Below are 11,583 nucleotides of genomic sequence, written 5' to 3' on the forward strand. Positions count from 1 at the left end.
ATCTGAGCAAAAAACGCGAAGCGGAAATGACGCTGACGTTTACGACATGACACGAGGTTTTATGAAAATATAGTCTCTCACTTCTGTGTATGAGGTTTGTTTGTTTGTGATCAATAAAGTTTGGTTTGAAGGTCACGTTTACTTTTATGTTATTTTAAAGTTACTTTGTTATAAAGTTATATTATAAAGTAATTATATTATAAAGTTGTATTATAAAGTTATTATATTATAAAGTTAAGTTATAAAGTAATTATTGTATAAAATGATTATTCGGTCTTGATTCGCCGCAACTTGGTCTTGACTCACAGATGATGCCACAGTGTTGTCATTATGCATCAGTAAACCAAACAAAGAACACCAGTCCTCATTAGTTTTATTAATAATTTAATATTTATTGGTAAAAATCACCTACATGAATGTCGTTAATTAAAGTCGCAGTTTGAAAGTTCCTTAATGTTCAGAGAACAATAACTGCGTAAAACACACATAGTTTTAAACTCAAAACATGCGTGGTTTTAAACTCAAAACATCATGATCAGAGTGGGACAATAATGAAGAAACCATCTGTAACAGATTCACAACAACAACAAAAATCAATAAGTTGATTTAAAGGATCAAAATAAAAGACCACGTTCAGTCCACATCAGAAGGGGCGGGGTTTACTCTGCTGATGATGCTTGGAGACATGGACGGAGATGTCTCATCACGTCAGCTGAAGACACTGGGCCGTGACTGGACACAGGGCTGTGATTGGACGAGTAGTTCAGTTCATGTAGGGATACGTCCACCCGCGGAGTGGGACGTGCGTCTGCTTCACTGCCTGCGGGGACGTCCACCTCAGGACATAGTGAGGACCTCCAGGTTTGTCGTTGGTGCCTTGATGAAGAGAGGTCAAAGGTCAGAGCAGGTCAGAAGTCAGGTGTGACCTGGATAGAGAATAGGCCCCGTCTCTCACCTGAAGCTCTGGCTCCTCCAAACGGCTGCTGAGCGACGACAGAGCCGGTGGATTTATCGTTGATGTAGAAGTTTCCTGCTGCGTTTCTGAGGACGAAGGACGCCTCGTCAATCACCGTCCTGTAGAGACAATCACCTGATCAGAAACCCACAGACGAAGTATTATATCATCCACCAGGGGGCGACTATGAAGTGTCTCACAGGGTCCCCTGCTGCCTCGTGTGGTCACTTTGTGAACAAAGACATTTGGACTCACTGGTCCTGAGCAAAGACGGCGCCCGTCAGAGCGTATGGGGACGTGGTGTCAATGAGACGCAGCGTGTCCTGGTACTGGTCCTCAGGGTAAACGTAAACCGTCAGAACCGGTCCAAAGATTTCCTGCACACACACACACACACAGCTGACATTTAAAGATCTAAAGCACGGTTACAGTGTTTCCTGTTGTGAGGCCACACCTCCTTCATGATGTCATCCTGAGGGTCAGACGTCTCGATGATGGTCGGTTCAACGAAGTAACCTTTAGAATCGTCACAGTGTCCTCCAGCCACGATCGTCAAACTCGGAGACGACTTAGCGTAGTCCAACCACTTCTTAATGCGTCCAAAAGACTGTGGGACAGATAGGAAGAATACACAGTGAGACAGACAGGAAGTAGACAGTGAGACAGACAAACAGGAAGTAGAGACAGTGAGACAAACAGGAAGCTGAACCTTTTCGTCGATCACAGCAGAGAAGAACGAAGTAAAATCCTCGACAGGCTGAAAAAAAACAAAAGAGCAAAGGTTTGAGGGATGTGGACGCAATGATGTCACAGGTTGATCAGACGCCGTCTTCACTCACGTCTCCCACTCGCAGCTGTTTGTGGACGTCCAACAGTCCCTGTTTGACCTGTGGCCACAGGCTGTCGGGGACATACATCCTGGAACAGGCGGAACACTTCTGTCCTCCATACTCAAACGCAGAGCGGATCGTCCCCATCACCACGCTCTGGACGTCCGCTGACCTGTGGACAAAGTGGAAGTTCTTCCCCCCGCACTCTGTAAACAAACAGTCAAGACTCAGAGAGACAAAAGAGACAGGGACAGACGGTGTCTCTCTGATAAGACATTCACTGACCTCCAGCTAGACGAGGAAATGTCCTGTACGTGTCCAGATTCTGAGCCACTTGTCTCCAGAGACGCTTAAATGTCCTGAACAGAGGATCAAAGAGTTCATCTCAAAAGGTCAACTGACTGAGAGCTAAGCCCCGTCCTGACAGAGCTAAGCCCCGCCCAGACTGAGAGCTATGCCCCGCCCTGATCTGAGAGCTTGTGGGTCAGTAAAGGGACAGACGGACAGACGAGCGTCTTACGGGACACTGCCAGTGAAGTTGATTCCAGCCAGGTGCTCTGAGGACGTGACGGTGTCTCCAAACACGGGACCGTCTGCCGGCAGGAACTGGATGATGTTTGGAGGAAGTCCACTGTCCCTCAGGACTCTGTAGACCGCGTAGCTCGCAGACATAGCAGCGTCGCTGGGCTTCCACAAAACCACGTTACCCTGAAACGACCACAAGTGGCGCAGTCAACACACAGAGGACGGACGTTGTCCCACAGAGACAGAGACACTCACCATCAGAGCTGGGGTTCCCGCCAAATTTCCACCAATCGCTGTGAAGTTAAACGGAGCAACAGCTGCAACGAAGCCCTGAGACAGGAAGAGACAAGAGACACGAGAGACACGAGAGACAAGAGAGACACGAGACAGCGACACAAGAGACAGGAGACAGAGAAACACAAAAGACAGAGAAACACAAGAGACAAAGTAAATGTTGCTGTTTGGAATGAAAAGTTCACCTTTAATTCACTTTTTCCTCAAAATTGAATAAACAAAGTGTTTTTGTTGCTGCCAACAGACAAACAGGTGACCTCAGGTGACCTCAGGTGACCTCACCTCCAGGCCTCGATACAGCATGCTGTTAGTGGTACCCTCAGCGTTGAGCGGCTGCTGCGTCTCCAGCTCGACGGCGTGTTTAGCGTTGAACCTGAAGAAGTCGATTAGCTCAGCGGCACCATCTATCTCTGCCTGAACCACCGTCTTTCCCTGAGACACACAGACAGACAGAGAGTGAGACAAACAGACAGACAGAGAGTGAGACAAACAGACAGACAGAGAGAGAGACAGACAGAGAGAGAGACAGCGACAGAGTGGGTGGGGACTTACCTGTCCGATCATGGTCTTGGCCAGGATCTGGACTCTCTTGGGTCCACTGATGACATCAGCAGCCTTGAACAGGACCTGGGCTCGGTCCTGGACCGGCTTCATGTCCCACTCTTTTCTCGCCGCCACGGACGCCATGATGGCTTTATTGATGAGCTCCTGTAGGGGGCGGAGTCACAGAGACAGCGTTAAACCCACTTTAGACGCTGTGACCTATGACCTGTGACATGTGACCTCACCTTGTCAGCATAGCAGAACTTGGCCACCTTGTGGGCGTGGTTGAACGGCTTTGAAAACAAACAGTGAGGATTATTAGATATTTAATGATTTATTGATGACACAGTGATGATAGATGATTAATGGTAGATGATTATTTGTGAAAATATATGATAACGCATGATAATAGATGATTAATGATGACAACATATGATAATAGATGATATATGATAATAGATGATTATTGGTAATATATGATAATAGATGATTATTGGTGATAATATATGATAATAGATGATTATTGGTAGGGATGCACGATATATCGGCATTAATATTGTTATCGGCCGATGTTCGTCATCTTTTAACATATCGGCATCGGTCCAATGAGTAAAACTGCGCCGATTTTAACAACCTATGTTTATACCCGTCTAATTGCTGTTTGTGTATGTGTGTCGGGAAGGGGAGGCCATGCGGCATTTGTTTGGGCATATGACAGCGTCAGTGACAGAAGCGCAGCACAAGGTGTGTGTGTGTGTGTGTTGAGGAGAGAGAATGTCAGCGGTGTGGGCGATTTTTCAGGGTGTCAATAGAAGATACGCGAAAAGCATTATGCAACACTTGCAAAGTCGAGGTAATGCGAGGAGGGTTCCGCGTCAAGTCATTCAATACCACAAATTTGATTATGTCATTTGAAAAACCGCCACCCTGAAGTACACAAACAACGGCAGGAAGCTAACGCTAGTAACATTAGGCGGCAGACAAAAAGAAAGCAGCGCAGCTGGGACTCGACCAAAGGAAGACAGTGGCCAGGGCAATAACGATCAAGGTAATGGAAATGATTGCTCTTGACGACCAGCCGAGGGTTCCGACGGTTGATAATATTGTATGCATAATAATATATGACGCATATTGAACCCCGCAACAACCTGCCAAGTCGGCGCTACTTTTCCGATGTTTTGCATTAATATGCATAAATATGAATATGCATTATATTGCATAAATATCTGGTTGCCATGAATACTGGCAAGTTTGATAAAGTATTTTAACATGTTTTTTTTATTATGGCAGCTCTTAGTAGAGCTTGTCAGGTATTGTTTCTCATATTTGTTGTGTAGTTTTATTGTGAAGGGAAGTGGCGCGGTTGTTGTTGCCGGGAGGAAGGGTTGTTGACTTTATTTACGTACCCAGTATAGACGCCCTTATCTCGGTTACAGTAACTTTGGCAGGGTATTATTTTTATTTATGTTCATGTTTGTAATTTATGATCCAAACTTTCTCACAGGAGTTTAGTGAGTTGAGGGAGTTAAACTGTACTTTAATTTAGTTACACACTTGCTACAAGTGGTAAAGGTTTCTAAAAACCTTTACTTGTAGTTGGTTACTTGTGTCTTATGTGACCTTGTTATTTGGAGGTAAAACATGTTTTGAAAATAAAGGAAGACATTCAAAAATTCAGCTTGCGTGATTTTCATTCTGTACAAACTTTTATCATCTCAGAAACTTTTTTTTAAAACATATATCGATATCGGTACATATCGGTTATCGGCCATGGCAGCAATATTAATATCGGATATCGGTATCGGCGGAAATAGTCATATCGGTGCATCCCTAATTATTGGTGATTATAGATTGATGATAAAATGGCGGCTTAGTGAGTCACTCACCGATCGCTGATATCTGATGTCCGACGTCCACACATGTTCATCTCCCACCACACACGGAATCTCCTCTGTCACCCCCTTGAGGTCGTCCAGGGCCTGAGACACACAAGGACAGAGTGAGTCACCTGATCAAGGAGGCACCAATCAATAATCAGATGATTGACAGGAGGCGTGACCTTCAGCAGTTCTGCTCTCTCTGACGTCCCCTCTGTGAAGGACAAGATGGGCTCATTCTGCACCTGGACGGACGCAGAGGACGACGTCCTCAACCTACAGAGAGAGACACACAGACAGTTTGACCTGAGCTAATAATGTGTGTTTGTGTGTGTGTTGATAAAGTTGGACTTGAATAATGTGATTAAATGTCTCAGGTGAGACTTCCGGTGGGACGGTAGAGCAACATGGACGCGTAAGACAGGAGCTCCCGCATGTCAACATTATAAACTCGAGACACACAACGACAATCTTTGAAATTGAGAATATGAGCGGAGTGCCAACAAGAACGAAGAATAAAAAGAACCCGGACACCCAAGGTAAAGAAAAAAATCGATCGATTAACGAGCGAACACCTGAAGTTAGCATGGCCTCGTTTCAAAGCAGCCTGGACGGCATTAGCAAGCAAATTCAAACCCTGCAAAACGAAATGAAGACGGACCTAAAAACATTCAATGACGAAATGACAGCGCAAATGAGAAACGAACTGACAGACCTTAAGGAAGACATTGATCAAAATCACCACGGATATCGGTGAACATGATGAGAAGATATGTGCTGCTCTGACACGCACTGAAGAACTCGAGTCGTGGAGTTGTGAGGCAAACGATGCACTGCAGGAATGATGGACAAACTAGACAACTTAGAATCGAAAACAGGATTTATTTTGATCATGATTACTCGGAGAGGACACTGCAACAGCGCAGAGCGTACTTTAACGTCAAACAGGTCTTAAACAGAGAAGGCATCCGCTTTCAGACACCTCTCAATAGGATGCGCATCCACTGGTCCAGCGGGGTAAAGACCTATGGCAGTGCAGAGGAGGCAAGCCGAGACCTGCAGAGGATACGTGGTTAATACCACCGGGATCAACACCGGAGGAACGACAATCGCTGAGAAGCTTCAATCAACTGAAAGCGCCACCGGGAAGAGACGCACCGGAGAAGCAGGCAAACACACGCGTGAAAGACTGCACCAATTTCATATGAGGGGAAACAACACCGGTTGAGTATCTATCTCACTGATAACCCGAGTTAAAATGGACACGAAACTGTTATAACTTGCTATGGGTAGGTGAAGTTTGAGTACAGTAGTATGTCATTTGCTTTGATGGGTTATAGATAAATTGGCTGTTGGCTCAGGGACTAACACACTGCTACAAAGACTGGTATGAGTATATTAATCCTATACAGATTTTATCTCATTACTGGGTGGGGGGCCCTTTCCTTGTGGGAGGCTTTCCCCCTGTGGAGGGTTGTTGACATCTCTTTGTGGAGGTCACTTTTTTTCTGTATATAGTTCAAATGTGCACTAAACAGTTTTTGAAAGTGTTACTTGTTATTGAATGTTTAACTGAAAGCCTGTGGATGAATAATTCCAAAGTTAAAATAACTGAGATGGTTTATGGATACCAAACAGGAAGAAAATAAAGTACTTTCTTTGAATGTCAACGGCTTAGGAAACCCGGTCAAAAGAGCTAAAATAATGACCAAACTTAAGAAAGAAAAGACACAAATAAACTTCCTGCAAGAAACTCATTTATCCAGAGCAGAGCATGAGAAATTAAAGAAATTTGGATTCAAAAACGCTTTTCATAGTTCATACTCCAGTGGTCGAAGAAGGTAGCAATACTGATGCCAAACAATGTTAACGTTGGTGAATATATACGCCCCAATAAGGGATTTTTTTAAATCTCTATTTGACACGACTGCATTGGAAGCAGAGGGCATATGTGTATGTGCGGGAGACCTTAATGTGTTAATGGATTATGACATGGTTACATCTAGTTTTAAGAGAAATAAGACATCAATTACAAAACTGGTCAGGAATACATGGGAGGAATTGGGCTTTTTTGATGTGTGGCGAGATCTACATCCACTGCAGAGAGATTATAGTCATTACTCAACAACACACTCTGTGTTCTCCAGAATTATGCAGAGAGAAAAACAGAAAACTGAAAAATAAAAGACTGTTGGATCGGAGTGGCAGATGTGTCTGACCATAGTGCCATCTATCTGAAGATACACTTGAATTGTAGACGGAAAGATACAATATGGAGATTGAATGTGGGGATATTAACTAACAAATCAGGAGATGAGCAAATTAGGGCAGATATACGGACTTACCTGGAGGAAAACAATAATGGGGAAACAGATCCAGCTATATTGTGGGGCGCTTTAAAAGCTGTGATACGGGGAAAATTGATTTCAATTACAAGTAATCTCAAAAGAGAAAGAATAAAGCAGTATAAATTGTATATAGCAGAATGGAGACATTTGGAACAGAAACATAAGGGAAAAGGAAAAGTTGAACCAAAACTCAAACAACGAATGAACGAGGTGAGAAAGGAGATTAATAATCTACTTCAATATGAATAATAATGAAAGCAAGATATTTAAAACAAAACTATTATGAATCGGGTCCCAGAGCAATGAAATTGTTAGCGAGACGTTTACGGAAACAGGCAGAAACTACAGCCCATAAAATACACGACCCGAAAACAAACCAGCCCAAATATGAACCAAAAGAAAGGGAAAATATTTTTAGAGACTATTACAAAGAACTTTACACTGAGTCATCAGCTTCAGATCAGAATGATGTAAAGACTTTTCTCGACTCTCTGGATCTACCCTCAATAGGCACTAAACAAAATGAACACATTACAGCAAAGATAATAGATGAAATTCGGAAAGCAATAAAAAGATTAAAATCAAGCAAGGCACCTGGTAGCGATGGTTTTCCCTCTGAGTGGTACAAGAAATTTAGTGAAGAACTCACACCACTGCTCCACACAACTAATGACAAAATTCCCCCTTCGTGGACTGATGGTTTAGCACTCCCAAATCTAAAAGAATATTTTCGTGCTGCGCAACTGCGTCAATTAATCTACTGGTGTGATGAGGGATATGTAGCTCGATGGAAAGATATTGAAATGTCTAGACTGAAATAACCAATTCAAATAAGTTTTGGGGAAACCGAGACCCCACTTATATAAAAGAGGAGCATCATTTCAACCCAATAATTTCCTTTACTTTAGACATATGGTATTCCACAGTGAAATAATTAAAAATAGGAAGGGAAATTGGACTATTAAAACAGATGGCATTTGATGATAAATTTGTACCAAGAAAACATGATGTTAGATTTAAACATTGGGCAGAAAAAGGAATTACAGTCATATGTACAACTATTAAAAGAGGTGAAATGAAAAGCTTTCAAGAACTAAAGAATACACATGGCTTTATGAATCAGGACTTATTTAGATATCTACAAATGAGGATAACATACATCCCATCATAAAGCTCATTGTAAAAGCTTATAACCAAACTATTCCGAAGGCTGTGGCAGTTCTGTATGGTTGTTGGATGGATTCTAGAATAGATTCAACATTATATGTCAAAGCCAAATGGGAAAGAGAACTGGGTGAGGGGATTCCAGAGGGAATATGGTATGATTTGTGGAAAACAAACCAAACCACAACACAATCTCTGAAATGGAGGGAATTCAGTTGGAAAAATCTAATTCGGTACTTCATTCCACCTAAAATCAAAAGTAAACAAGAAGACTATCACTAAGAACTGGCCGTTCCCAGTTACAAACAGTGGATGTCAATTTAGATGATATACTTGTGATGGAACGTCTGACTTATAAGTTGAAAATGAAAGAAGATGTTTTTATAAAAAGTTGTGGGAAATGGTTGACATATAAGGGAAGACATGATTAAGCAGATTGCTGCTACACTAACAAATATAATGTCATGCAGGCTTGTTTATTTTTGTTTGTTTTTGTTAATGTCTTGTTGTTATTATTTTTCTATTTCACTCCACAGTATTGTGGATATTGCTTTGCACTGCATTGTCAACACTGAAAACTAAATACAGATCGTTAAAAAAAAAGGTCATCAGGTGACAGGACATCAGATGGAGGCGTGGCCTGAGGTTCTGTCCCCGTTGCTAAATGACAGTGGTAGACAGAGCTGTCCTCGGTGTCTCAATGAGGACATGGTGGACATGTTGAACTCTGGTCTTCAGGCAGTTTGATCCAGTTTGGTTCAGTTACATCATCACAGCTGTGTTTATGATCAACCACACAGCTGAAGGTCATGGGGGCGGAGCTTGTGTGTGTGTGAGAGACAAAAGCAGAGACATGTGGACATGAGGCCTTCACTTCCCACAGATGTTCTCAGGAGGACACTGTGTCTCCTGTTATCACTCACTGTGTGGAACTGATAACAACCACGCCCTTCGACATGAAGCAGCAGTATGTGTCCAACAGCAGCTCTGTCTCGGTCTCAGTCTCGGCCTCTGTCTCCGACTTGGTCTCCGACTCCGTCTCGGCCTCGGTCTCTGTCTCTGTCTCTAACTGTGTCTCTAACTCTGACTCTGTCTCTGACTCTGTCTCTGACTCTGTCTCTGACTCTGTCTCTGACTCTGTCTCTGACTCTGTCTCTGACTCTGTCTCCTGCTGAAGTCAGCTGGTCAGCTGAAGCCCGGAAGTGCCAATTAACGCTGCATGTTTGTGTATCTGCGTCATTACCTCGTTTATGAAGTCCTAAAAGTCCATAACAACCATTCCAAACGTTGTTTTTATTGGAACAGATTTGTGAACTACATTGATTGGAAAAAAGTTTGGTTGATTCCACACAATTACATGATAGTAAACAAGGTGAAAAAGTATCGTTCAAAACAATTCACCGATATTACTCTGCTAATCATTATAACTGTTTTACACCTCTTTTGGTATTGTTCACACACCAGATCATGTTGGCAAAACTTCAGCAGATTCATCATTGACCATATTTATAAAGACTTTGTTTTATTATGGGAGAATGTGGTATTTTGCTTTTATAGAACTCAAAATAGAGAGAATATGTACTTCATTATAAGTGTATTCATTCTATTGGCAAAATTCCATATTCATAAATGTAAATTCAGTGGTAAAAAAAACTAATTTTGTCCCTTTTATCCATGAAGTTGTGCATTATATTCCTTTGATTTCTGGCTCTAACAACAATAAGGCAATTAAGACTGTCAATGTTTGGTCCTTCTTTTCTTTCTCTTTTTAATAAGTCATTAACTACCCTTGTTTTTGCTCTGCTTGTTTGTTCACTAATACAGTTTGTTTCTTTCATCACTTCTGTACTGTAACCGTATTGCAATAAAGTTGTTCAAAAAAAAAAAAAAGTGTCCATAACAACAGCCAGTGAGTGAGTGAGTGAGTGTCTCTCGCTCTCCGTCTCTGACACGCGCACCTGCTGCAGGTGAGAGCTAACGTTAGCCGCTAAAATTAGCTGCTAACATCAGGTCTCGTGTCCGCTCCTGAGTCGTTCTCCGGTCACTTACCCTCTCCAGCACCGTGACAGCGCCCTCACACGGAGCATGATCCACCGCAGACTGACACTGGAGGACACGGAGGACGGTCAGAGAGTCAGAGCCGGAGGACAGACGATCCGCAAGCCCCCGAACAAAAAGTGCTCGATCCACAAGACCACGACTCACAAGAGCTCGATCCACGACCGGAGGAACGGGTCTGCTAACGCCTCTGGGAGGGGGCGTGGTTGTGAACTGGAGTCGGAGTGACGTCAATGACCGCACCGAACATGAAAGAGTTATTGATTAAATGACACATTATATTATTGATTATTGATTTAGACACAAACGTATTTAATGAGGTTTATTCATTTAAATTCGCCTCATTTTCCACGCCCCCCCACCCCCATTGTAGAATGTAACATTCCGCAGGCGGGTGAGTCAGTGACCAATCAGCGAACAGCAAAGTATAGTCAGCCAATCACAGGCCAGAGAAGTTGTATATTTGAGCAGACTGAGTTGACGGGCACAGCGCCACCTAACGACCGGATGACCAGATAAACTTTATTTCTTACGTTCAAACAAATGTTGTTTATTATATGTATGTATGTATGTATGTATTATTATTATCATTATTATTATTTACAGTTGGCGGCAAAAGATGTGAACTTCCTGCTTCTGGATGTTAATGGGAGCTCGTTCCAACATTTAGGAGCCAGGACAGTGAATGAGGACATCCTGAGGATACCAAGAGTGTGTATGTGTGTTCGTTTGTCTGTCTGTCTGTGCCTGTCTGTGTGTGTGTGTGTGTGTGTGTGTGTGTTGACAGGAAGCGTGTGTGCGTGTGTGCCCATGTATTACTAATGTTGTGGGGACCTAAACCTGTTTACACAGTCACATTATGGGGACTTGTCTTCCTTGTGGGGACAAAAATCAAGTCCCTATAACGTAAATGACTACATTTTAAGGTGAAGATATGTTTTAAGGTAAAGTTAGGTTAGGATTAGGCCAGTAGCAATTGTGGTTAAGGT

General features: G+C 42.8%; 1 protein-coding gene across 1 annotated transcript; it reads right to left on the reverse strand.

Moving 5' to 3' along the window:
• Nucleotides 1-367: 367 nt before the first annotated feature.
• Nucleotides 368-10,780, reverse strand: aldh4a1 (aldehyde dehydrogenase 4 family, member A1). Its single transcript, XM_044024834.1, has 15 exons — nucleotides 10,586-10,780; nucleotides 5,207-5,300; nucleotides 5,034-5,126; nucleotides 3,393-3,440; nucleotides 3,157-3,312; nucleotides 2,887-3,036; nucleotides 2,566-2,640; nucleotides 2,306-2,493; nucleotides 2,071-2,144; nucleotides 1,795-1,991; nucleotides 1,665-1,712; nucleotides 1,410-1,562; nucleotides 1,211-1,332; nucleotides 956-1,074; nucleotides 368-876 (listed from the first exon to the last, which is right to left on the reverse strand). The coding sequence occupies exons 1-15, from the start codon at nucleotides 10,621-10,623 to the stop codon at nucleotides 764-766; spliced, it is 1,668 nt and encodes a 555-aa protein (XP_043880769.1). The 5' UTR covers nucleotides 10,624-10,780; the 3' UTR covers nucleotides 368-763.
• Between the last annotated feature and the right edge of the window lie 803 nt (nucleotides 10,781-11,583).

This window comes from Solea senegalensis, linkage group LG4 (genome assembly GCF_019176455.1).
Source record: "Solea senegalensis isolate Sse05_10M linkage group LG4, IFAPA_SoseM_1, whole genome shotgun sequence".
Lineage (NCBI taxonomy): Eukaryota > Metazoa > Chordata > Actinopteri > Pleuronectiformes > Soleidae > Solea > Solea senegalensis.

What these genes read in the sequence shown, in the direction of transcription:
- aldh4a1 (XM_044024834.1), bottom strand. Translation starts at nt 10,623, where the DNA reads ATGCTCCGTGTGAGGGCGCTGTCACGGTGCTGGAGAGG. An exon ending in AGAGAGCAGAACTGCTGAAG is followed by an intron (nt 5,127 to 5,206) that starts GTCACGCCTCCT and finishes TGTGTGTCTCAG; the next exon opens with GCCCTGGACGACCTCAAGGG. An exon ending in GCCGTCTTTGCTCAGGACCA is followed by an intron (nt 1,075 to 1,210) that starts GTGAGTCCAAAT and finishes TTGTCTCTACAG; the next exon opens with GACGGTGATTGACGAGGCGT.